This window comes from Oncorhynchus nerka, linkage group LG11 (assembly GCF_034236695.1).
Source record: "Oncorhynchus nerka isolate Pitt River linkage group LG11, Oner_Uvic_2.0, whole genome shotgun sequence".
Taxonomy (NCBI): domain Eukaryota; kingdom Metazoa; phylum Chordata; class Actinopteri; order Salmoniformes; family Salmonidae; genus Oncorhynchus; species Oncorhynchus nerka.
Window position 1 is genome coordinate 12628171 of NC_088406.1, and position 25348 is coordinate 12653518.

The 25348-nt window shown below is 50.7% G+C and overlaps 1 protein-coding gene across 2 annotated transcripts in view; it reads left to right on the forward strand.

Moving 5' to 3' along the window:
- Positions 1 to 25348, forward strand: part of LOC115124049 (voltage-gated potassium channel subunit beta-1) — a 322712-nt gene that overhangs the window by 199327 nt on the left and 98037 nt on the right. For both annotated transcript variants that reach the window (XM_065024229.1, XM_065024230.1), the window contains exon 3: positions 14590 to 14627. In XM_065024229.1, the coding sequence (XP_064880301.1) occupies positions 14590 to 14627 (38 nt within the window). The remainder of the gene's footprint in view (positions 1 to 14589; positions 14628 to 25348) is intronic.

Genomic DNA, 25348 nt, shown 5'->3' on the forward strand with positions numbered 1-25348 from the left:
TGACACATTCACTAGAGTCTACACACTGACACATTCACAGAGTCTACACACACACATTCTCTAGAGTCTATACACTGACACATTCACTAGAGTCTACACACTCACATTCACTAGAGTTTATATACTGACATTCACTAGAGTCTATACACTGACATATTCACTAGTCTACACACTGACACATTCACTAGAGTCTACACACTGACACATTCACTAGAGTCTACACACTGACACATTCACTAGAGTCTACACACTGACACATTCACTAGAGTCTACACACTGACACATTCACTAGAGTCTACACACTGACACATTCACTAGAGTCTACACACACACATTACACAGACACATTCACATTCACTAGAGTCTACACACTGACACATTCACTAGAGTCTACACACTGACACATTCACTAGAGTCTATACACTGACACATTCACTAGAGTCTACACACATTCACATTCACTAGAGTTTATATACTGACATATTCACTAGAGTCTATACACTGACATATTCACTAGTCTACACACTGACACATTCACTAGAGTTTATACACTGACACATTCACTAGTCTACACACTGACCCACTGACACATTCACTAGAGTCTATACACTGACACATTCACTAGAGTCTACACACATTCACTAGAGTCTACACACTGACACATTCACTAGTCTACACACTGACACATTCACATTCTCTAGAGTCTATACACTGACACATTCACTAGAGTCTACACACATTCACATTCACTAGAGTTTATATACACATTCACTAGAGTACACTGACATATTCACTAGTCTACACACTGACACATTCACTAGAGTCTACACACTGACACATTCACTAGAGTCTACACACTGACACATTCACTAGAGTCTACACACTGACACATTCACTAGAGTCTACACACTGACACATTCACTAGAGTCTACACACTGACACATTCACTAGAGTCTACACACAGACACATTCACATTCACTAGAGTCTACACACAGACACATTCACTAGTCTACACACTGACACATTCACATTCTCTAGAGTCTATACACTGACACATTCACTAGAGTCTACACACATTCACATTCACTAGAGTTTATATACTGACATATTCACTAGAGTCTATACACTGACATATTCACTAGTCTACACACTGACACATTCACTAGAGTTTATACACTGACACATTCACTAGTCTACACACTGACCCACTGACACATTCACTAGAGTCTATACACTGACACATTCACTAGAGTCTACACACATTCACTAGAGTCTACACACTGACACATTCACTAGTCTACACACTGACACATTCACATTCTCTAGAGTCTATACACTGACACATTCACTAGAGTCTACACACATTCACATTCACTAGAGTTTATATACTGACATATTCACTAGAGTCTATACACTGACATATTCACTAGTCTACACACTGACACATTCACTAGAGTCTACACACTGACACATTCACTAGAGTCTACACACTGACACATTCACTAGAGTCTACACACTGACACATTCACTAGAGTCTACACACTGACACATTCACTAGAGTCTACACACTGACACATTCACTAGAGTCTACACACAGACACATTCACATTCACTAGAGTCTACACACAGACACATTCACTAGAGTCTACACACTGACACATTCACTAGAGTCTACACACATTCACATTCACTAGTCTACACACTGACACATTCACTAGAGTCTACACACTGACACATTCACTAGAGTCTACACACAGACACAGACACATTCACATTCACTAGAGTCTATATACTGACACATTCACTAGAGTCTACACACAGACACATTCACATTCACTAGAGTCTACACACTGACACACTCACTAGTCTACACACTGACACATTCACTAGAGTCTACACACTGACACATTCACTAGAGTCTACACACAGACACATTCACTAGAGTCTACCCACTGACACATTCACTAGAGTCTACACACTGACACATTCACTAGTCTACACACTGACACATTCACTAGAGTCTAGATACTGACACATTCACTAGAGTCTACACACTGACACATTCACTAGTCTACACACTGACACATTCACTAGAGTCTACACACTGACACATTCACTAGAGTCTACACACTGACACATTCACTAGAGTCTACACACTGACACATTCACTAGTCTACACATTGACACATTCACTAGAGTCTACACACAGACACATTCACTAGTCTACACACTGACACATTCACTAGAGTCTACACACAGACACATTCACTAGTCTACACACTGACACATTCACTAGAGTCTACACACAGACACATTCACTAGAGTCTACACACTGACACATTCACTAGAGTCTACCCACTGACACATTCACTAGAGTCTACCCACTGACACATTCACTAGAGTCTACACACTGACACATTCACTAGAGTCTACACACTGACACATTCACTAGAGTCTACACACATTCACATTCACTAGAGTCTACACACTGACACATTCACTAGAGTCTACACACATTCACATTCACTAGAGTCTACACACTACCAATGAATGAACTATAGAAGGGTACATTCTGAAGAGCTTCACTGTGTAGGACATGTTTTGTAGCTCTGTGCGTTACATTGTGTAGTTGTCAGCTAAGGGCTTGGTGATTTGTTGTATATTGGATGCATGCTGTGAACTGCAGACTACTCTTCAGGTAGTCTGTGCTTAGTCTTCCCAGAAGAAAAACGGACAAAAATGAGCTAATTCGCCAACACTGGCACTTTTATGTCAGAGATACATTAAATAAGTTGATTATTCTTGTTCAATAAAGAGGATAAAATAAAATGGTGTTTTGATTCATGGCCAATCTCTGCTCTCGGTACAGTACACTGCAGTCCTGAATTCCGCTGATACTGTGTTTTGATAGATTGAATGAATCAATATGAGAAATCCCTGCTAAGAATTAACTGCCCCGTTGTAAATGTACAATTACCGAACCGGTTAGCGCTTAGACATCCAGTCGATTTACGGTTGTTCTACGGTACGGTCGATAAGTACCTCACTGCGGTTCTGGCTTTCTCCATTGCTAATTGGCTGAGAGGGAGGACACAGAGTGTGTGTGTGTGTGTGTGTGTGTGTGTGTGTGTGTGTGTGTGTGTGTGTGTGTGTGTGTGGGGGGGTTTCCTCATGCTACTTGGATAGTAAACAGGCAACAGAAGTGAGGGAGAAATTGATCAGTGTAAACTGATCCATCAACACTTTCTGACCTGGTATTTTTAGATCAACTCCCATCCTCTCTCCTGTGTCTCCTGTATCTCCTGTGTCTCCCTGGTGTCAGCTGTGTCTCCTGTGTCTCCCTGGTGTCATCTGTGTCTCCTGTCTCTCCTGTGTCTCCCTGGTGTCATCTGTGTCTCCTGTGTCTCTGTGTCTCCTGTGTATCCTGTCTCTCCTGTGTCTCCCTGGTGTCATCTGTGTCTCCTGTCTCTCCTGTGTCTCCCTGGTGTCATCTGTGTCTCCTGTGTCTCCTTTCTCTCCTGTGTCTCCCTGGTGTCATCTGTGTCTCCTGTCTCTCCTGTGTCTCCCTGGTGTCATCTGTGTCTCCTGTGTCTCCTGTCTCTCCTGTGTCTCCCTGGTGTCATCTGTGTCTCCTGTCTCTCCTGTGTCTCCCTGGTGTCATCTGTGTCTCCTGTGTCTCCTGTCTCTCCTGTGTCTCCCTGGTGTCATCTGTGTCTCCTGTCTCTCCTGTGTCTCCCTGGTGTCATCTGTGTCTCCTGTGTCTCCCTGGTGTCAGCTGTGTCTCCTGTCTCTCCTGTGTCTCCCTGGTGTCATCTGTGTCTCCTGTCTCTCCTGTGTCTCCCTGGTGTCATCTGTGTCTCCTGTGTCTCCTGTCTCTCCTGTGTCTCCCTGGTGTCATCTGTGTCTCCTGTCTCTCCTGTGTCTCCCTGGTGTCATCTGTGTCTCCTGTGTCTCCCTGGTGTCAGCTGTGTCTCCTGTCTCTCCTGTGTCTCCCTGGTGTCATCTGTGTCTCCTGTCTCTCCTGTGTCTCCCTGGTGTCATCTGTGTCTCCTGTGTCTCCTGTCTCTCCTGTGTCTCCCTGGTGTCATCTGTGTCTCCTGTCTCTCCTGTGTCTCCCTGGTGTCATCTGTGTCTCCTGTGTCTCCTGTCTCTCCTGTGTCTCCCTGGTGTCATCTGTGTCTCCTGTCTCTCCTGTGTCTCCCTGGTGTCATCTGTGTCTCCTGTGTCTCCCTGGTGTCAGCTGTGTCTCCTGTGTCTCCTGTGTCTCCTGTGTCTCCTGTGTCTCCTGGTGTCAGCTGTGTCTCCTGTGTCTCCTGTGTCTCCTGTGTCTCCTGTGTCTCCTGTCTCTCCTGTGTCTCCTGTATCTCCTGTGTCTCCTGTCTCTCCTGCGTCTCCCTGGTGTCATCTGTGTCTCCTGTGTCTCCCTGGTGTCAGCTGTGTCTCCTGTGTCTCCCTGGTGTCAGCTGTGTCTCCTGTGTCTCCCTGGTGTCAGCTGTGTCTCCTGTGTCTCCCTGGTGTCTCCTGTCTCTCCCTGGTGTCAGCTGTGTCTCCCTGGTGTCTCCCTGGTGTCTCCTGTGTCTCCCTAGTGTCTCTTGTGTCTCCCTGGTGTCTCCTGTGTCTCCTGTGTCTCCGTGGTGTCAGCTGTGTCTCCTGTGTCTCCTGTGTCTCCCTGGTGTCAACTGTGTCTCCTGTGTCTCCTGTGTCTCCCTGGTGTCAGCTGTGTCTCCTGTGTCTCCCTGGTGTCAGCTGTGTCTCCTGTGTCTCCCTGGTGTCAGCTGTGTCTCCCGTGTCTCCTGTGTCTCCCTGGTGTCAGCTGTGTCTCCCGTGTCTCCCTGGTGTCAGCTGTGTCTCCTGTGTCTCCTGTGTCTCCTGTGTCTCCCTGGTGTCCGCTATGTCTCCTGTGTCTCCTACGTCTCCTGTGTCTCCCTGGTGTCAGCTGTGTCTCCTGTGTCTCCTGTGTCTCCCTGGTGTCAGCTGTGTCTCCTGTGTCTCCCTGGTGTCAGCTGTGTCTCCTGTGTCTCCCTGGTGCCAGCTGTGTCTCCTATGTAGGAGGGGTTATGGAGGAGGGGTTATCAGGGTTTGGGACGGTCAATCAGACATAACATACAGCTGTAGTGTAGCTGGTCTGTAGATGGGGGAAGAAGGGACACAGAGTGTGTTTGTGTTAGTTAGCGGGACAGGGCTGGTTCTCAGAGCAGACAGGTGGAGGTGGGCAGTGGGACAGGACAGGGCTGGTTCTCAGAGCAGACAGGTGGAGGGGGGCAGTGGGACAGGACTGGGCTGGTTCTCAGAGCAGACAGGTGGAGGGGAGCAGTGGGACAGGACAGGGCTGGTTCTCAGAGCAGACAGGTGGAGGGGGGCAGTAGGACAGGACAGGGCTGGTTCTCAGAGCAGACAGGTGGAGGTGGGCAGTGGGACGGGACAGGGCTGGTTCTCAGAGCAGACAGGTGGAGGTGGGCAGTGGGACAGGACAGGGCTGGTTCTCAGAGCAGACAGGTGGAGGTGGGCAGTGGGACAGGACAGGGCTGGTTCTCAGAGCAGACAGGTGGAGGTGGGCAGTGGGACAGGACTGGGATGAGGTCTCAGAGCAGACAGGTGGAGGTGGGCAGTGGGACAGGACAGGGCTGGTTCTCGGAGCAGACAGGTGGAGGGGGGCAGTGGGACAGGACAGGGCTGGTTCTCAGAGCAGACAGGTGGAGGTGGGCAGTGGGACAGGACAGGGCTGGTTCTCAGAGCAGACAGGTGGAGCTGGGCAGTGGGACAGGACAGGGCTGGTTCTCAGAGCAGACAGGTGGAGGTGGGCAGTGGGACAGGACAGGGCTGGTTCTCAGAGCAGACAGGTGGAGGTGGGCAGTGGGACAGGACAGGGCTGGTTCTCAGAGCAGACAGGTGGAGGTGGGCAGTGGGACAGGACAGGGCTGGTTCTCAGAGCAGACAGGTGGAGGTGGGCAGTGGGACAGGACAGGGCTGGTTCTCAGAGCAGACAGGTGGAGGTGAGCAGTGGGACAGGACAGGGCTGGTTCTCAGAGCAGACAGGTGGAGGGGGGCAGTGGGACAGGACTGGGATGAGGTCTCAGAGCAGACAGGTGGAGGTGGGCAGTGGGACAGGACAGGGCTGGTTCTCAGAGCAGACAGGTGGAGCTGGGCAGTGGGACAGGACAGGGCTGGATCTCAGAGCAGACAGGTGGAGGTGGGCAGTGGGACAGGACAGGGCTGGTTCTCAGAGCAGACAGGTGGAGGTGGGCAGTGGGACAGGACAGGGCTGGTTCTCAGAGCAGACAGGTGGAGGTGGGCAGTGGGACAGGACAGGGCTGGTTCTCAGAGCAGACAGGTGGAGGTGGGCAGTGGGACAGGACACGGCTGGTTCTCAGAGCAGACAGGTGGAGGTGGGCAGTGGGACAGGACTGTGATGAGGTCTCAGAGCAGACAGGTGGAGGTGGGCAGTGGGACAGGACAGGGCTGGTTCTCAGAGCAGACAGGTGGAGGGGGGCAGTGGGACAGGACAGGGCTGGTTCTCAGAGCAGACAGGTGGAGGTGGGCAGTGGGACAGGACAGGACAGGGCTGGTTCTCAGAGCAGACAGGTGGAGGGGGGCAGTGGGACAGGACAGGGCTGGTTCTCAGAGCAGACAGGTGGAGGTGGGCAGTGGGACAGGACAGGGCTGGTTCTCAGAGCAGACAGGTGGAGGGGGGCAGTGGGACAGGACAGGGCTGGTTCTCAGAGCAGACAGGTGGAGGGGGCAGTGGGACAGGACAGGGCTGGTTCTCAGAGCAGACAGGTGGAGGGGGCAGTGGGACAGGACAGGGCTGGTTCTCAGAGCAGACAGGTGGAGGGGGCAGTGGGACAGGACAGGGCTGGTTCTCAGAGCAGACAGGTGGAGGGGGCAGTGGGACAGGACAGGGCTGGTTCTCAGAGCAGACAGGTGGAGGGGGCAGTGGGACAGGACAGGGCTGGTTCTCAGAGCAGACAGGTGGAGGTGGGCAGTGGGACAGGACAGGGCTGGTTCTCAGAGCAGACAGGTGGAGGGGGCAGTGGGACAGGACAGGGCTGGTTCTCAGAGCAGACAGGTGGAGGGGGCAGTGGGACAGGACAGGGCTGGTTCTCAGAGCAGACAGGTGGAGGTGGGCAGTTGGACAGGACAGGGATGAGGTCTCAGAGCAGACAGGTGGAGGGGGCAGTTGGACAGGACTCGGATGAGGTCTCAGAGCAGACAGGTGGAGGGGGCAGTTGGACAGGACTGGGATGAGGTCTCAGAGCAGACAGGTGGAGGTGGGCAGTTGGACAGGACAGGATGAGGTCTCAGAGCAGACAGGTGGAGGTGGGCAGTGGGACAGGACAGGGCTGGTTCTCAGAGCAGACAGGTGGAGGTGGGCAGTGGACAGGACTGGGATGAGGTCTCAGAGCAGACAGGTGGAGGTGGGCAGTGGGACAGGACAGGGCTGGTTCTCAGAGCAGACAGGTGGAGGGGGGCAGTGGGACAGGACAGGGCTGGTTCTCAGAGCAGACAGGTGGAGGTGGGCAGTGGGACAGGACAGGGCTGGTTCTCAGAGCAGACAGGTGGAGGTGGGCAGTGGGACAGGACAGGGCTGGTTCTCAGAGCAGACAGGTGGAGGTGGGCAGTGGGACAGGACAGGGCTGGTTCTCAGAGCAGACAGGTGGAGGTGGGCAGTGGGACAGGACAGGGCTGGTTCTCAGAGCAGACAGGTGGAGGTGGGCAGTGGGACAGGACAGGGCTGGTTCTCAGAGCAGACAGGTGGAGGTGGGCAGTGGGACAGGACAGGGCTGGTTCTCAGAGCAGACAGGTGGAGGGGGGCAGTGGGACAGGACTGGGATGAGGTCTCAGAGCAGACAGGTGGAGGTGGGCAGTGGGACAGGACAGGGCTGGTTCTCAGAGCAGACAGGTGGAGCTGGGCAGTGGGACAGGACAGGGCTGGATCTCAGAGCAGACAGGTGGAGGTGGGCAGTGGGACAGGACAGGGCTGGTTCTCAGAGCAGACAGGTGGAGGTGGGCAGTGGGACAGGACAGGGCTGGTTCTCAGAGCAGACAGGTGGAGGTGGGCAGTGGGACAGGACTGGGATGAGGTCTCAGAGCAGACAGGTGGAGGTGGGCAGTGGGACAGGACAGGCCTGGTTCTCAGAGCAGACAGGTGGAGGGGGGCAGTGGGACAGGACAGGGCTGGTTCTCAGAGCAGACAGGTGGAGGTGGGCAGTGGGACAGGACAGGGCTGGTTCTCAGAGCAGACAGGTGGAGGGGGCAGTGGGACAGGACAGGGCTGGTTCTCAGAGCAGACAGGTGGAGGGGGCAGTTGGACAGGACTGGGATGGTCTCAGAGCAGACAGGTGGAGGTGGGCAGTTGGACAGGACTGGGATGAGGTCTCAGAGCAGACAGGTGGAGGTGGGCAGTTGGACAGGACTCGGATGAGGTCTCAGAGCAGACAGGTGGAGGTGGGCAGTGGGACAGGACAGGGCTGGTTCTCAGAGCAGACAGGTGGAGGTGGGCAGTAGGACAGGACAGGGCTGGTTCTCAGAGCAGACAGGTGGAGGTGGGCAGTAGGACAGGACAGGGCTGGTTCTCAGAGCAGACAGGTGGAGGTGGGCAGTAGGACAGGACAGGGCTGGTTCTCAGAGCAGACAGGTGGAGGTGGGCAGTAGGACAGGACAGGGCTGGTTCTCAGAGCAGACAGGTGGAGGTGGGCAGTAGGACAGGACAGGGCTGGTTCTCAGAGCAGACAGGTGGAGGTGGGCAGTGGGACAGGACAGGGCTGGTTCTCAGAGCAGACAGGTGGAGGTGGGCAGTGGGACAGGACAGGGCTGGTTCTCAGAGCAGACAGGTGGAGCTGGGCAGTGGGACAGGACAGGGCTGGTTCTCAGAGCAGACAGGTGGAGGTGGGCAGTGGGACAGGACAGGGCTGGTTCTCAGAGCAGACAGGTGGAGGTGGGCAGTGGGACAGGACAGGGCTGGTTCTCAGAGCAGACAGGTGGAGGTGGGCAGTGGGACAGGACAGGGCTGGTTCTCAGAGCAGACAGGTGGAGGTGGGCAGTGGGACAGGACAGGGCTGGTTCTCAGAGCAGACAGGTGGAGGTGGGCAGTGGGACAGGACAGGGCTGGTTCTCAGAGCAGACAGGTGGAGGGGGGCAGTGGGACAGGACTGGGATGAGGTCTCAGAGCAGACAGGTGGAGGTGGGCAGTGGGACAGGACAGGGCTGGTTCTCAGAGCAGACAGGTGGAGCTGGGCAGTGGGACAGGACAGGGCTGGATCTCAGAGCAGACAGGTGGAGGTGGGCAGTGGGACAGGACAGGGCTGGTTCTCAGAGCAGACAGGTGGAGGTGGGCAGTGGGACAGGACAGGGCTGGTTCTCAGAGCAGACAGGTGGAGGTGGGCAGTGGGACAGGACAGGGCTGGTTCTCAGAGCAGACAGGTGGAGGTGGGCAGTGGGACAGGACAGGGCTGGTTCTCAGAGCAGACAGGTGGAGGTGGGCAGTGGGACAGGACTGGGATGAGGTCTCAGAGCAGACAGGTGGAGGTGGGCAGTGGGACAGGACAGGCCTGGTTCTCAGAGCAGACAGGTGGAGGGGGGCAGTGGGACAGGACAGGGCTGGTTCTCAGAGCAGACAGGTGGAGGTGGGCAGTGGGACAGGACAGGGCTGGTTCTCAGAGCAGACAGGTGGAGGGGGGCAGTGGGACAGGACAGGGCTGGTTCTCAGAGCAGACAGGTGGAGGGGGGCAGTTGGACAGGACTGGGATGAGGTCTCAGAGCAGACAGGTGGAGGTGGGCAGTTGGACAGGACTGGGATGAGGTCTCAGAGCAGACAGGTGGAGGTGGGCAGTTGGACAGGACTCGGATGAGGTCTCAGAGCAGACAGGTGGAGGTGGGCAGTGGGACAGGACAGGGCTGGTTCTCAGAGCAGACAGGTGGAGGTGGGCAGTAGGACAGGACAGGGCTGGTTCTCAGAGCAGACAGGTGGAGGTGGGCAGTAGGACAGGACAGGGCTGGTTCTCAGAGCAGACAGGTGGAGGTGGGCAGTAGGACAGGACAGGGCTGGTTCTCAGAGCAGACAGGTGGAGGTGGGCAGTAGGACAGGACAGGGCTGGTTCTCAGAGCAGACAGGTGGAGGTGGGCAGTGGGACAGGACAGGGCTGGTTCTCAGAGCAGACAGGTGGAGGTGGGCAGTAGGACAGGACAGGGCTGGTTCTCAGAGCAGACAGGTGGAGGTGGGCAGTTGGACAGGACTCGGATGAGGTCTCAGAGCAGACAGGTGGAGGGGGGCAGTTGGACAGGACTGGGATGAGGTCTCAGAGCAGACAGGTGGAGGTGGGCAGTTGGACAGGACTCGGATGAGGTCTCAGAGCAGACAGGTGGAGGTGGGCAGTGGGACAGGACAGGGCTGGTTCTCAGAGCAGACAGGTGGAGGTGGGCAGTGGGACAGGACTGGGATGAGGTCTCAGAGCAGACAGGTGGAGGTGGGCAGTGGGACAGGACAGGGCTGGTTCTCAGAGCAGACAGGTGGAGGGGGGCAGTGGGACAGGACAGGGCTGGTTCTCAGAGCAGACAGGTGGAGGTGGGCAGTGGGACAGGACAGGGCTGGTTCTCAGAGCAGACAGGTGGAGCTGGGCAGTGGGACAGGACAGGGCTGGTTCTCAGAGCAGACAGGTGGAGGTGGGCAGTGGGACAGGACAGGGCTGGATCTCAGAGCAGACAGGTGGAGGTGGGCAGTGGGACAGGACAGGGCTGGTTCTCAGAGCAGACAGGTGGAGGGGGGCAGTGGGACAGGACAGGGCTGGATCTCAGAACAGACAGGTGGAGGTGGGCAGTGGGACAGGACAGGGCTGGTTCTCAGAGCAGACAGGTGGAGGTGGGCAGTGGGACAGGACAGGGCTGGTTCTCAGAGCAGACAGGTGGAGGTGGGCAGTGGGACAGGACTGGGATGAGGTCTCAGAGCAGACAGGTGGAGGTGGGCAGTAGGACAGGACAGGGCTGGTTCTCAGAGCAGACAGGTGGAGGTGGGCAGTAGGACAGGACAGGGCTGGTTCTCAGAGCAGACAGGTGGAGGTGGGCAGTGGGACAGGACAGGGCTGGTTCTCAGAGCAGACAGGTGGAGGTGGGCAGTGGGACAGGACAGGGCTGGTTCTCAGAGCAGACAGGTGGAGGTGGGCAGTGGGACAGGACAGGGCTGGTTCTCAGAGCAGACAGGTGGAGGTGGGCAGTGGGACAGGACTGGGATGAGGTCTCAGAGCAGACAGGTGGAGGTGGGCAGTGGGACAGGACAGGCCTGGTTCTCAGAGCAGACAGGTGGAGGGGGGCAGTGGGACAGGACAGGGCTGGTTCTCAGAGCAGACAGGTGGAGGTGGGCAGTGGGACAGGACAGGGCTGGTTCTCAGAGCAGACAGGTGGAGGGGGGCAGTGGGACAGGACAGGGCTGGTTCTCAGAGCAGACAGGTGGAGGGGGGCAGTTGGACAGGACTGGGATGAGGTCTCAGAGCAGACAGGTGGAGGTGGGCAGTTGGACAGGACTGGGATGAGGTCTCAGAGCAGACAGGTGGAGGTGGGCAGTTGGACAGGACTCGGATGAGGTCTCAGAGCAGACAGGTGGAGGTGGGCAGTGGGACAGGACAGGGCTGGTTCTCAGAGCAGACAGGTGGAGGTGGGCAGTGGGACAGGACAGGGCTGGTTCTCAGAGCAGACAGGTGGAGGTGGGGTGGAGGGGTGGCAGCAGGTGGAGGTGGGCAGGACAGGACAGGGCTGGTTCTCAGAGCAGACAGGTGGAGGTGGGCAGTAGGACAGGACAGGGCTGGTTCTCAGAGCAGACAGGTGGAGGTGGGCAGTAGGACAGGACAGGGCTGGTTCTCAGAGCAGACAGGTGGAGGTGGGCAGTGGGACAGGACAGGGCTGGTTCTCAGAGCAGACAGGTGGAGGTGGGCAGTAGGACAGGACAGGGCTGGTTCTCAGAGCAACAGGTGGAGGACAGGTGGAGGTGGAGCAGACAGGTGGAGGTGGGCAGTCTCAGGCAGACAGGTGGAGGTGGGCAGTGGGACAGGACAGGGCTGGTTCTCAGAGCAGACAGGTGGAGGTGGGCAGTGGGACAGGACAGGGCTGGTTCTCAGAGCAGACAGGTGGAGGTGGGCAGTGGGACAGGACTGGGATGAGGTCTCAGAGCAGACAGGTGGAGGTGGGCAGTGGGACAGGACAGGACTGGTTCTCAGAGCAGACAGGTGGAGGGGGGCAGTGGGACAGGACAGGGCTGGTTCTCAGAGCAGACAGGTGGAGGTGGGCAGTGGGACAGGACAGGGCTGGTTCTCAGAGCAGACAGGTGGAGCTGGGCAGTGGGACAGGACAGGGCTGGTTCTCAGAGCAGACAGGTGGAGGTGGGCAGTGGGACAGGACAGGGCTGGATCTCAGAGCAGACAGGTGGAGGTGGGCAGTGGGACAGGACAGGGCTGGTTCTCAGAGCAGACAGGTGGAGGTGGGCAGTGGGACAGGACAGGGCTGGTTCTCAGAGCAGACAGGTGGAGGGGGGCAGTGGGACAGGACTGGGATGAGGTCTCAGAGCAGACAGGTGGAGGTGGGCAGTGGGACAGGACAGGGCTGGTTCTCAGAGCAGACAGGTGGAGGGGGCAGTGGGACAGGGCTGGTTCTCAGAGCAGACAGGTGGAGGGGGCAGTGGGACAGGACAGGGCTGGTTCTCAGAGCAGACAGGTGGAGGGGGCAGTGGGACAGGACAGGGCTGGTTCTCAGAGCAGACAGGTGGAGGGGGCAGTGGGACAGGACAGGGCTGGTTCTCAGAGCAGACAGGTGGAGGTGGGCAGTGGGACAGGACAGGGCTGGTTCTCAGAGCAGACAGGTGGAGGGGGGCAGTGGGACAGGACAGGGCTGGTTCTCAGAGCAGACAGGTGGAGGGGGGCAGTGGGACAGGACAGGGCTGGTTCTCAGAGCAGACAGGTGGAGGTGGGCAGTTGGACAGGACTCGGATGAGGTCTCAGAGCAGACAGGTGGAGGGGGGCAGTTGGACAGGACTCGGATGAGGTCTCAGAGCAGACAGGTGGAGGTGGGCATTTGGACAGGACTCGGATGAGGTCTCAGAGCAGACAGGTGGAGGGGGGCAGTTGGACAGGACTGGGATGAGGTCTCAGAGCAGACAGGTGGAGGTGGGCAGTTGGACAGGACTCGGATGAGGTCTCAGAGCAGACAGGTGGAGGTGGGCAGTGGGACAGGACAGGGCTGGTTCTCAGAGCAGACAGGTGGAGGTGGGCAGTAGGACAGGACAGGGCTGGTTCTCAGAGCAGACAGGTGGAGGTGGGCAGTAGGACAGGACAGGGCTGGTTCTCAGAGCAGACAGGTGGAGGTGGGCAGTAGGACAGGACAGGGCTGGTTCTCAGAGCAGACAGGTGGAGGGGGGCAGTGGGACAGGACAGGGCTCGTTCTCAGAGCAGACAGGTGGATGGGGGCAGTGGGACAGGGTTGCGTCTCTGGTAAATGATGGAAGCAGACATCCTGGAAAAAAGCTTAGTCATCGCAATCACCATGGCCCCTATCTATTCTATTTTTCAATTGTGTGTTGTAGTGTGCGTGTGGCTATTGCTTATCTGTTCCCTCTGACCTCTAGTGAGGAGGATCTAACACACAGCCCCCCAAAGAAAAATACATTTATTAGTCCTGTATTAATGGACCGATACACTTCTGTACCACTGGGCACATTCTGTATTTATTTCTGCATCTCCACTTCGGCAAAAACATCGGTAATATAGTTAAGAACAGTATCTTGCAGGATTCAATAGTTGGAGTTGTAAGAGTTGTTGTCCTGTCCCCTTCTCTTCGATCGGCAAAGACCCAAAATATCCGCCTCAAATTAATTATTTTTCTTGATCAAATAACATAGAAAACAATCACTTTTTGTGTCACTTAGAAATGTCCCTGTTTTTGAAAAAAAAGGCACTTCTTTTGTCCATTAAAACGACATCAAATTGATCAGTATGGGATTGCATGAAATGTATACACACACACACACTGTATGCACTCTGCTTGCATGCTGCTCTCCTGACAGGGCAGATTTGTACCGGCAGCTTATTCTGTCTGGGCTCAGTGCTGTTCCCTCAGAGGAAAGGCCTGTAGGAATGACTCCCTCTGACATCCCAGTCTCAGCCTTTAACATATGTTTAGTAACTGTCAACACAACGTCTGTGATTCTGCCAATGGCATGTAAAGTGTTTGACTTGGACTGAAATAGGTGCCGGTACTGTTTATAGTGATGTGCCGGTACTCATCAATACTTTTGAGCTAATATTCGATAAGAGGAACAGGATCTGGAGCAGTATTGAGCTCCTACCTATGTCAAGGACTGGGCACATGTACAGTGATGTACATGCAGGAACCACAGTTTCCTCGATACTGTGATGCTACAACTTCTAACAGCTGTTATGTGTGTGTGTGTGTGTGTGTGTGTGTGTGTGTGTGTGTGTGTGTGTGTGTGTGTGTGTGTGTGTGTGTGTGTGTGTGTGTGTGTGTGTGTGTGTGTGTGTGTGTGTGTGTGTGTGTGTGTGTGTGTGTGTGTGTGTGTGTGTGTGTGCTCTCTCCCTCTGTCTCTGTTTCAGGTACCTGGGTAACGTTTGGTGGTCAGATTACAGACGAGGTAAGACCATAATTTCCTAATATTTTTTCTAGTTGTTTTCACGGAGACAGGAAATGGATACAGTCTTTAACCTCTGGTTTCTACTGCTCTACATCTACTCTTATCTTCAGCAGACACAAAGTTAGTTATGTGTTTCAGAGTGTGCTCGCTGTAAAATCTCTGCGTGCCACTTAGATGTGTGGTAGGGCCAGCCTGCCCTGCGGTCTGCGTAATGTAGTCCCTTTAGCTACGGCACGGAGAGAGAGACACAAGGACAGAGAGAGAGACTCAGGGACCAAGAGAGAGAAACAGGGATGGAGCACGGTGGCTAGGAAAAACTCCCTAGAAAGGCCAAAACCTAGGGAGAAACCTAGAGAGGAACCAGGCTATGTGGGGTGGCCAGTCCTCTTCTGGCTGTGCCGGGTGGAGATTATAAGAGAACATGGCCAAGATGTTCAAATGTTCATAAATGACCAGCATGGTCAAATAATAATAGGGCAGAACAGTTGAAACTGGAGCAGCAGCACGGCCAGGTGGACTGGGGACAGCAAGGAGTCATCATGTCAGGTAGTCCTGAGGCATGGTCCTAGGGCTCAGGTCCTCCGAGAGAGAGAAAGAAAGAGAGAATTAGAGAGAGGACACTTAAATTCACACAGGACATCGAAAGATAGATAGATAGATAGATAGATAGATAGATAGATAGATAGATAGATAGATAGATAGATAGATAGATAGATAGATAGATAGATAGATAGATAGATAGCGACAGAGAGAGACACACAGGGACAGAGAGAGACGCACAGGGACAGATAGATAGCGACAGAGAGACACACAGGGACAGATAGATAGCGACAGAGAGAGAGACACAGGGACAGATAGATAGCGACAGAGAGAGAGACACAGGGACAGATAGATAGCGACAGAGAGAGAGACACAGGGACAGATAGATAGCGACAGAGAGAGAGACACAGGGACAGATAGATAGCGACAGAGAGAGAGACACAGGGACAGATAGATAGCGACAGAGAGAGAGACACAGGGACAGATAGATAGCGACAGAGAGAGAGACACAGGGACAGATAGATAGCGACAGAGAGAGAGACACAGGGACAGATAGATAGCGACAGAGAGAGAGACACAGGGACAGATAGATAGCGACAGAGAGAGAGACACAGGGACAGATAGATAGCGACAGAGAGAGAGACACAGGGACAGATAGATAGCGACAGAGAGAGAGACACAGGGACAGATAGATAGCGACAGAGAGAGAGACACAGGGACAGATAGATAGCGACAGAGAGAGAGACACAGGGACAGAGAAAACATTGTCTCTGTGGGAAGTTGAAGGTTGTATAAATAGATCCTTGCTAGAACACCCTACATGGCCCTACATTAGTACGTGTATTTATTATGGATCCCCATTAGTTCCTGCCAAAAGAAGCAGCTCCTCTTCCTGGGGTTTATTATGGATCCCCATTAGTTCCTGCAAAAGAAGCAGCTCCTCTTCCTGGGGTTTATTATGGATCACCATTAGTTCCTGCCAAAGAAGCAGCTCCTCTTCCTGGGGTTTATTATGGATCCCCATTAGTTCCTGCAAAAGAAGCAGCTCCTCTTCCTGGGGTTTATTATGGATCCCCATTAGTTCCTGCCAAAGAAGCAGCTCCTCTTCCTGGGGTTTATTATGGATCACCATTAGTTCCTGCCAAAGGAGCAGCTCCTCTTCCTGGGGTTTATTATGGATCCCCATTAGTTCCTGCCAAAGAAGCAGCTCCTCTTCCTGGGGTTTATTATGGATCCCCATTAGTTCCTGCAAAAGAAGCAGCTCCTCTTCCTGGGGTTTATTATGGATCCCCATTAGTTCCTGCAAAAGAAGCAGCTCCTCTTCCTGGGGTTTATTATGGATCCCCATTAGTTCCTGCCAAAGGAGCAGCTCCTCTTCCTGGGGTTTATTATGGATCCCCATTAGTTCCTGCCAAAGAAGCAGCTCCTCTTCCTGGGGTTTATTATGGATCCCCATTAGTTCCTGCAAAAGAAGCAGCTCCTCTTCCTGGGGTTTATTATGGATCCCCATTAGTTCCTGCAAAAGAAGCAGCTCCTCTTCCTGGGGTTTATTATGGATCCCCATTAGTTCCTGCCAAAGAAGCAGCTCCTCTTCCTGGGGTTTATTATGGATCCCCATTAGTTCCTGCTAAAGAAGCAGCTCCTCTTCCTGGGGTTTATTATGGATCCCCATTAGTTCCTGCAAAAGAAGCAGCTCCTCTTCCTGGGGTTTATTATGGATCCCCATTAGTTCCTGCCAAAGAAGCAGCTCCTCTTCCTGGGGTTTATTATGGATCCCCATTAGTTCCTGCAAAAGAAGCAGCTACTCTTCCTGGGGTTTATTATGGAGCACCATTAGTTCCTGCAAAAGGAGCAGCTCCTCTTCCTGGGGTTTATTATGGATCCCCATTAGTTCCTGCAAAAGAAGCAGCTCCTCTTCCTGGGGTTTATTATGGATCCCCATTAGTTCCTGCCAAAGGAGCAGCTCCTCTTCCTGGGGTTTATTATGGATCCCCATTAGTTCCTGCTAAAGAAGCAGCTCCTCTTCCTGGGGTTTATTATGGATCCCCATTAGTTCCTGCCAAAGGAGCAGCTACTCTTCCTGGGGTTTATTATGGATCCCCATTAGTTCCTGCTAAAGAAGCAGCTCCTCTTCCTGGGGTTTATTATGGATCCCCATTAGTTCCTGCCAAAGGAGCAGCTCCTCTTCCTGGGGTTTATTATGGATCACCATTAGTTCCTGCCAAAGAAGCAGCTCCTCTTCCTGGGGTTTATTATGGATCACCATTAGTTCCTGCCAAAGGAGCAGCTCCTCTTCCTGGGGTTTATTATGGATCACCATTAGTTCCTGCCAAAGGAGCAGCTCCTCTTCCTGGGATTTATTATGGATCCCCATTAGTTCCTGCCAAAGGAGCAGCTCCTCTTCCTGGGGTTTATTATGGATCACCATTAGTTCCTGCCAAAGGAGCAGCTCCTCTTCCTGGGGTTTATTATGGATCACCATTAGTTCCTGCCAAAGGAGCAGCTCCTCTTCCTGGGGTTTATTATGGATCCCCATTAGTTCCTGCCAAAGAAGCAGCTCCTCTTCCTGGGGTTTATTATGGATCACCATTAGTTCCTGCCAAAGGAGCAGCTCCTCTTCCTGGGGTTTATTATGGATCACCATTAGTTCCTGCCAAAGGAGCAGCTCCTCTTCCTGGGGTTTATTATGGATCACCATTAGTTCCTGCCAAAGGAGCAGCTCCTCTTCCTGGGGTTTATTATGGATCCCCATTAGTTCCTGCCAAAGAAGCAGCTCCTCTTCCTGGGGTTTATTATGGATCACCATTAGTTCCTGCCAAAGGAGCAGCTCCTCTTCCTGGGGTTTATTATGGATCACCATTAGTTCCTGCCAAAGGAGCAGCTCCTCTTCCTGGGGTTTATTATGGATCACCATTAGTTCCTGCCAAAGGAGCAGCTCCTCTTCCTGGGGTTTATTATGGATCCCCATTAGTTCCTGCCAAAGAAGCAGCTCCTCTTCCTGGGGTTTATTATGGATCACCATTAGTTCCTGCCAAAGGAGCAGCTCCTCTTCCTGGGGTTTATTATGGATCACCATTAGTTCCTGCCAAAGGAGCAGCTCCTCTTCCTGGGGTACAGCAAAATGTAGGCAGTTGTAAAAAAAAAAATTAAACATTACAATACATTCGCAAAATATTTCCCAACACATTAAGGTAGCCCTCGGGCTCTTACACCTCTACCACACAAAATCTATGGGTACATTTGAATTTTTAACTAGGCAAGTTAGTTAAGAACAAATTCTTATTTACAATGACGGCCTAGGAACAGTGGGTTAACTGTCTTGTTCAGGGGCATAACGACAGATTTTTACCATGTCAGCGCGGGGATTCGATCCACCAACCTTTCGGTTACTGGCCCAAAGCTCTGACCACTAAACTACCTGCCGCCCCACTACACATGTGTGTATAATGCGTCTGTTATCGTGTGTGTGTATGCATGTGTCTGTGCCTATGGCTTCACAGCCCCCACTGTTCCCTAAGGCATATTTTATCCGGATTCTTAATTTAATTTTACTGTTTGCATGAGGTACTTGATGTGGAATAGAGTTCCATGTAGTCATGGCTCTAGTAGTACAGTCGTGGCCAAAAGTTTTGAGAATGACACGAATATTCATTTTCACAAAGTCTGCTGTCTCAGTTTGAATGATGGCAAATTGCATATACTCCAGAGTGTTATGAAGAGTGATCAGATGAATTGCAATTTATTGTGAAGTCCCTCTTTGCCATGCAAATGAACTGAATCCCCAAAAAACATTTCCACTGCATTTCAGCCCTGCCACAAAAGGACCAGCTGGCATCATGTCAGTGATTCTCTCGTTAACACAGGTGTGAGTGTTGACGAGGACAAGGCTGGAGATCACTCTGTCATGCTGATTGAGTTCGAATAACAGACTGGAAGCTTCCAAGGGAGGGTGGTGCTTGGAATCATTGTTCTTCCTCTGTCAACCATGGTTACCTGCAAGGACACATGTGCCGTCATCATTTCATTTGCTTCACAGGCAAGGATTTTGCTGCCAGTAAGATTGCACATAAATCAACCATTTTTCGGATCATCAAGAACTTCAAGGAGAGCGGTTAAATTGTTGTGAAGAAGGCTTCAGGGTGCCCAAGAAAATCCAACAAGCACTAAAGTTGATTCAGCTGCAGGATTGGGGCACCACCAGTACAGAGCTTGATCAGGAACGGCAGCAGGCAGGTGTGAGTGCATCTGCACGCACAGTGAGGCGAAGACTTTTGGAGGATGGCCTGGTGTCAAGAAGGGCAGCCAAGAAGCCACTTCTCTCCAGGAAAAACATCAGGGACAGACTGATATTCTGCAAAAGGTACAGGGATTGGACTGCTGAGGGCTGGGGTAAAGTCATTTTCTCTGATGAATCCCCTTTACGATTGTTTGGGGCATCTGGAAAAAAGATGGTCCGGAGAAGACAAGGTAAGCGCAACCATCAATCCTGTGTCATGCCAACAGTAAAGCATCCTGAGACCATTCATGTGTGGGGTTGCTTCTCAGCCTGGGGAGTGGGCTCACTCACAATTTTGCCTAAGACCACAGCCATGAATTAAGAATGGTACCAACACATCCTCTGAGAGCAACTTCTCTCAACCATCCAGTAACAGTTTGGTGATGAACAATGCCTTTTCCAGCATGATGGAGCACCTTGCCATAAGGAAAAAGTGATAACTAAGTGGCTCAGGGAACAAAACCTCAATATTTTGGGTCCATGGCCAGGAAACTCCCCAGGCCTTAATCCCATTGAGAACCTGTGGTTATTCCTCAAGAGGCAGGTGGACAAACAAAAACCCACAAATTCTGACAAACTGATTATGCAAGAATGGGCTGCCATCAGTCAGGATGTGGCCCAGAAGTTAATTGACAGTATGCCAGAGCGGATTGCAGAGGTCTTGAAAAAGAAGGGTCAACAACGCAAATATTGACTCTTTGCATCAACTTCATGTGATTGTCAATAAAAGCCTTTGACACTTATGAAATGCTTGTAATTATACTTCAGTATTCCATATTAACACCTGACAAAAATATCTCAAGACACTGAAGCAGCAAACTTTGTGGAAATTAATATTTATGTCATTCTGGCCACGACTGTACTCTGCCCCTCCCATTGTCTGACTACCTGAACAGTCATCCAGGTGTGACAAAACTAGGGCCTGTAAGGTCTGCCTTGTTGATAGTGCTGTTAAGAAGGCAGAGCAGCGCTTTATTATAGACAGACTTCTTTGCCCATGACAGTTTTCAAAACAAAAAAAATTACCTATATAACTAAATTCTTATTTTCAATGACGGCCTAGGAACAGTGGGTTAACTGCCTGTTCAGGGGCAAAACGACAGATTTGTACCTTGTCAGCTGGGGGGTTTGAACTTGCAACCTTCCGGTTACTAGTCCAACGCTCTAACCACTAGGATACCCTGCCGCCTCAATCCAGGGTTACTCAAAGTAGCTTAGCTTAATCACCTCTACTTGCTTAATTTACACATTACTTATTACAAGATTTAGTTGAGGCTTAGGGTTCAGTGAATGATTTGTACCAAATGCAATGCTTTAAGTTTTTGAAATATTTAGGACCAACTTATTTCTTGCCACCTATTCTGAAACTAACTGCAGCTCTTTGTTAAGTGCTGCAGTCATTTCAGTTGATGTAGTAGCTGACGTGTATAGTGTTAAGTCATCCACATACATAGACACACTGGCTTTACCCAAATCCAGTGGCATGTCGTTAGTAAAGATTGAAAAAAGTAAGGGGCCTAGACAGCTACCGTGGGGAATTCCTGATTCCACCTGGATTTTGCTGGAGAGGCTTCCATGAAAAAACACCCTCTGTGTTCTGTTAGAAAAGGCATTGTTTATCCACAATATAGCAGGGGGTGTAAAGCCATAACATATACGTTTTCCCAGCAGCAGACTATGATCGATAATGTCAAAAGCCGCACTGAAGTATAACAAAACAGCCGCCACAATCTTTTTATAAACAGTCATTTGTGGTAGTGCTGTGCTTGTTGAGTGTCCTTCCCTATGAGCATGCTGAAAGTCTGTTGTCAATTTGTTTACTGTAAAATAGCATTGTATCTGGTCAAAGTTTACTTGGTAACAGGTTGATTGGTTGGCTATTTGAGCCAGTAAAGTGATCTTTACTATTCTTAGGTAGCGGAATTACTTTTGCTTCCCTACAAGCCTGGACCTCTCCTCTCCTGTTCTTTTGCTTCCCTACAAGCCTGGACCTCTCCTCTCCTGTTCTTTTGCTCCTCTTTTGTTCTCGCTTGCTCTCTCTGTCTCTCTCTCTCTCTTTCTCTCTCTCTTTCTCTCTCTCTTTTTCTCTTGCTCTCTCTTGCGCTCTCTCTCGCTCTCTCGCTCTCTCTTGCTTTCTCTTTCTCTCTTCCTCTCTCTCTCTCTCTTGCTCTCTCTCTCGCTCTCTCTCTTGCTCTCTTTCTCTCTCTTGCTCGCTCTCTCGCTCTCTATCTTGCTCTCTCTCTCTCTTGCTCTCTCGCTCTCTCTCTTGCTCTCTCTCTCTCTCTTGCTCTCTCCCTCGCTCTCTCTCTCTTGCTCTCTCCCTCGCTCTCTCGTCTCTCTCTTGCTCTCTCTCTCTCTTGCTCTCTTGCTCTCTCTCTTGCTCTCTCTTTTGCTCTCTCTCTTGCTCTCTCTCTCTTGCTCTCTCGCTCTCTCTCTTGCTCTCTCTCTTGCTCTCTCTCTCTCTCTTGCTCTCTCTCTCTTGCTCTCTCGCTCTCTCTCTTGCTCTCTCTTTTGCTCTCTCTCTTGCTCTATCTCTTGCTCTCGATTGCTCTCGTTCTCTCACTCTCTCCTCCCTCTCCCTCTCATGGTGTTTCCACTCTCTCGCACATCGATGCAACTTCACACTCTGTGCAGTAGTACTAACACTCAGTGTACCTGTGAAATTGAAATTTTGTTGCATTCTTCATGTACTTGTTTCCTTGTTTCAGTTTGACAAATGTGTCCACAGTATCTATAGTTGTATGACTCCATAGATAGTCAGTGACTTTGGTGGTGATTTGATTTTAAAACCAATTGCCTAAACTTTATTTAACTTTCTAGTAGGCTTAAATTGAAAAAAATGGCAAACAGGAGTGGCTATATCGTCCATTATTATCCTCATTTTCCATCCAAGTTGTCAGACCCTGGTGGCTTGCCATTGTTGCTAGACAACAATATATATTATTTTATTACTATGCTTGTATTTTATAATTTGGTCAGATATACTTGAATGTGTAGTGTCAGCATTTGTTGCTGGCATATCATGCCTTATTTTGCTAATCTTGCTAATTAAAAAATTATTAAAGTAGTTATCTAGTAGCAATATAAGTGGGTTTTGTGATTACTGAGCCATCAGATTCAGCAAATGATGGAGCCGAGTTTGTCGTTTGCCCAAAATGTCGTTTAATTTAATTCAAATCAAATCAACTTAATTTGTCACATGCGCCGAATACAACATGTATCACCTTACCGTGAAATGCTTACTTACAAGCCCTTAACCAACAGTTCAAGAAACAGGGAGAGAGATGACAGTTATCAAAGTGATTAAGAAGGCTGTTGTATTTCTCTAATTACATCATCTGACCCTCTCCCTCTTTCTCTCTCTTTCTTTCTGTCTCTCTCACTTTCTCTCTGTCTTTCCCTTTCTCCCTCTCTCTCTCTTTGTCACTCTGTCTCCCTCAATTTCTATCTCTCTCTCTCTCTCTCTCTCTCTCTCTCTCTCTCTCTCTCACTTTCTCTCTGTCTCTCTCTCTCTCTTTCAATTCAAGGGGCTTTATTGGCATGGGAAACGTGTTAACATTGCCAAAGCAAGTGAGGTAGATAATATACAAAAGTGAAATAAACAATAAAAATTAACAGTAAACATTACACATACAGAAGTTTTAAAACAATAAAGATTATGTCTTTCTCTCTCTGTCTCTCTCTTTGTCTCTCTCTATCTCTCTCTCACTTTCTCTCTGTCTCTCTGTCTGTCTGTCTCTCTCTCTCTCTCTCTCTCTCTCTCTCTCTCTCTCTCTCAAATCAAATCAAATCAAACTTTATTGCGCCGAATACAACAAGTGTAGACTTTACTGTGAAATACGTACAAGTCATTAACTAACCGTGCAGTTCAAGAAGAGTCAATGTAAATAATCTGGTGGCCATTTGATTAATTGATCAGCAGTCTTATGGTAGAATCTGTTAAGGAGCCTTTTGGTCCTAGACTTGGCGCATCGGTACCGTTTGCCGTGCGGTAGTAGAGAGAACAGTCTATGACTTGGGTGACTGGAGTCTTTGAAGATTTTTTGGGCTTTCCTCTGACAGCGCCTAGTATATGGTATATAGGTCCTGGATGGCAGGAAGCTTGGCCCTAGTGATGTACTGGGCTGTACGCAATACCCTCTGTAGCACCTTACGATCAGATACCGAGCAGTTACCATATCAGGCATTGATGCAACCAGTCAGGATGTTCTCGATGGTGCAGCTATGTAAGTTTTTGAGAATCTGGGGACCTATGCCAAATATTTTCAGTCTCTTGAGAGGGAAAAGGTGTTGTCGTGCCCTCTTCACTACTGTCTTGATACAGTGCCTTGCGAAAGTATTCGCCCCCCTTGAACTTTGCGACCTTTTGCCACATTTCAGGCTTCAAACATAAAGATATAAAACTGTATTTTTTTGTGAAGAATCAACAACAAGTGGGACACAATCATGAAGTGGAACGACATTTATTGGATATTTCAAACTTTTTTAACAAATCAAAAACTGAAAAATTGGGCGTGCAAAATTATTCAGCCCCCTTAAGTTAATACTTTGTAGCACCACCTCTCACTGTATGTTTGGACCATAATAGTTTGTTGATGATGTGGAAACCAAGGAACTTGAATCTCTCGACCCGCTCCACTACAGACCCGTCGATGTTAATGGGGGCCTGTTCGGCCTTTTCCTGTAGTCCACGATCAGCTCTTTTGTCTTGCTCACATTGAGGGAGAGGTTGTTGTCCTGGTACCACATGGTCAGGTCTCTGACCTCTTCCCTATAGGCTATCTCATCGTGGTCGGTGATCATGCTTACCATTGTTGTGTCATCAGCAAACTTAATGATGGTGTTGGAGTCGTATTGTCCATGCAGTTGTGGGTGAACAGGGAGTACAGGAGGGGACTAAGCCGATGTGAGTGCTACGGGTGCTAATCATTTAGGCAGGTTACCTTCATTTCCATGGACACAGGGACTATGGTGGTCTGTTTGAAACATGCAGGTATTACAGACTCGGGCGTCAGAGTGTCAGAGCCGGTGTAGTAGGATTCATCCTGTATTTATGCTTTGCTTGTTTGATGGTTCAGGACTTCAGGTTCAGGACTTCTTATAAGCGTCCAGATTTAGAGTCCCGTTCCTTGAAAGTGGCAGCTCTAGCCTTTAGCTCGATATGGATGTTGCCTGTAACCCATGGCTTCTGGTTGGGATTATGTACGTACGGTCACCCTGGGGGCGACGTCGTCGATGCACTTATTGATGAAGCCGATGACTGAGGTGGTATACTCCTCAATGTCATTTGATGAATCCCGGGAATATATTCCAGTCTCTGCAGTCCTACAGTGCAGCGTCTGCGTCATCTGACCACTTCCTTATTGAGCGAGTCACTGGTACTTCCTGCTTCAGTTCTTGCTTTTAAGCAGACATCAGGAGAATAGAATTATGGTCTTCTTCTTTTTATTCAGTTTAGTCACATGATTTCTCATTTTGCTGTATGCTTGCTAATCGGTTGTGCAGCCAGACCTATTTCCTATTAATTTTTCCTCATCCCTTTCAACCATACCATTTTTTAATTCCTCATCAATCCACAGGGATTTTTCAGTTTTTATAGTCATTTTCTTACACCACACCATGGAGCAACAAATATTCTTTACATCAACAACATAGGAATCACTTCAAACGTATTGTATGAACTCTTAGAAATTATATTAGGCCCAGCCTCTGGTACTTTGGTTTATCTAGTATGGCTACTCTATTGTGATCACAACTTCCAATGGATTTGAATACTGCTTTAAAGAAAATGTCTGCAGCATTAGTAAAGATGTGATCAATACATGTTGATGATTTCATTCCTGTGCTGTTTGTAACTACCGTGGCAGGCACTACAGTGGTACCTCCTTTAAAAGTTGTGTCATAC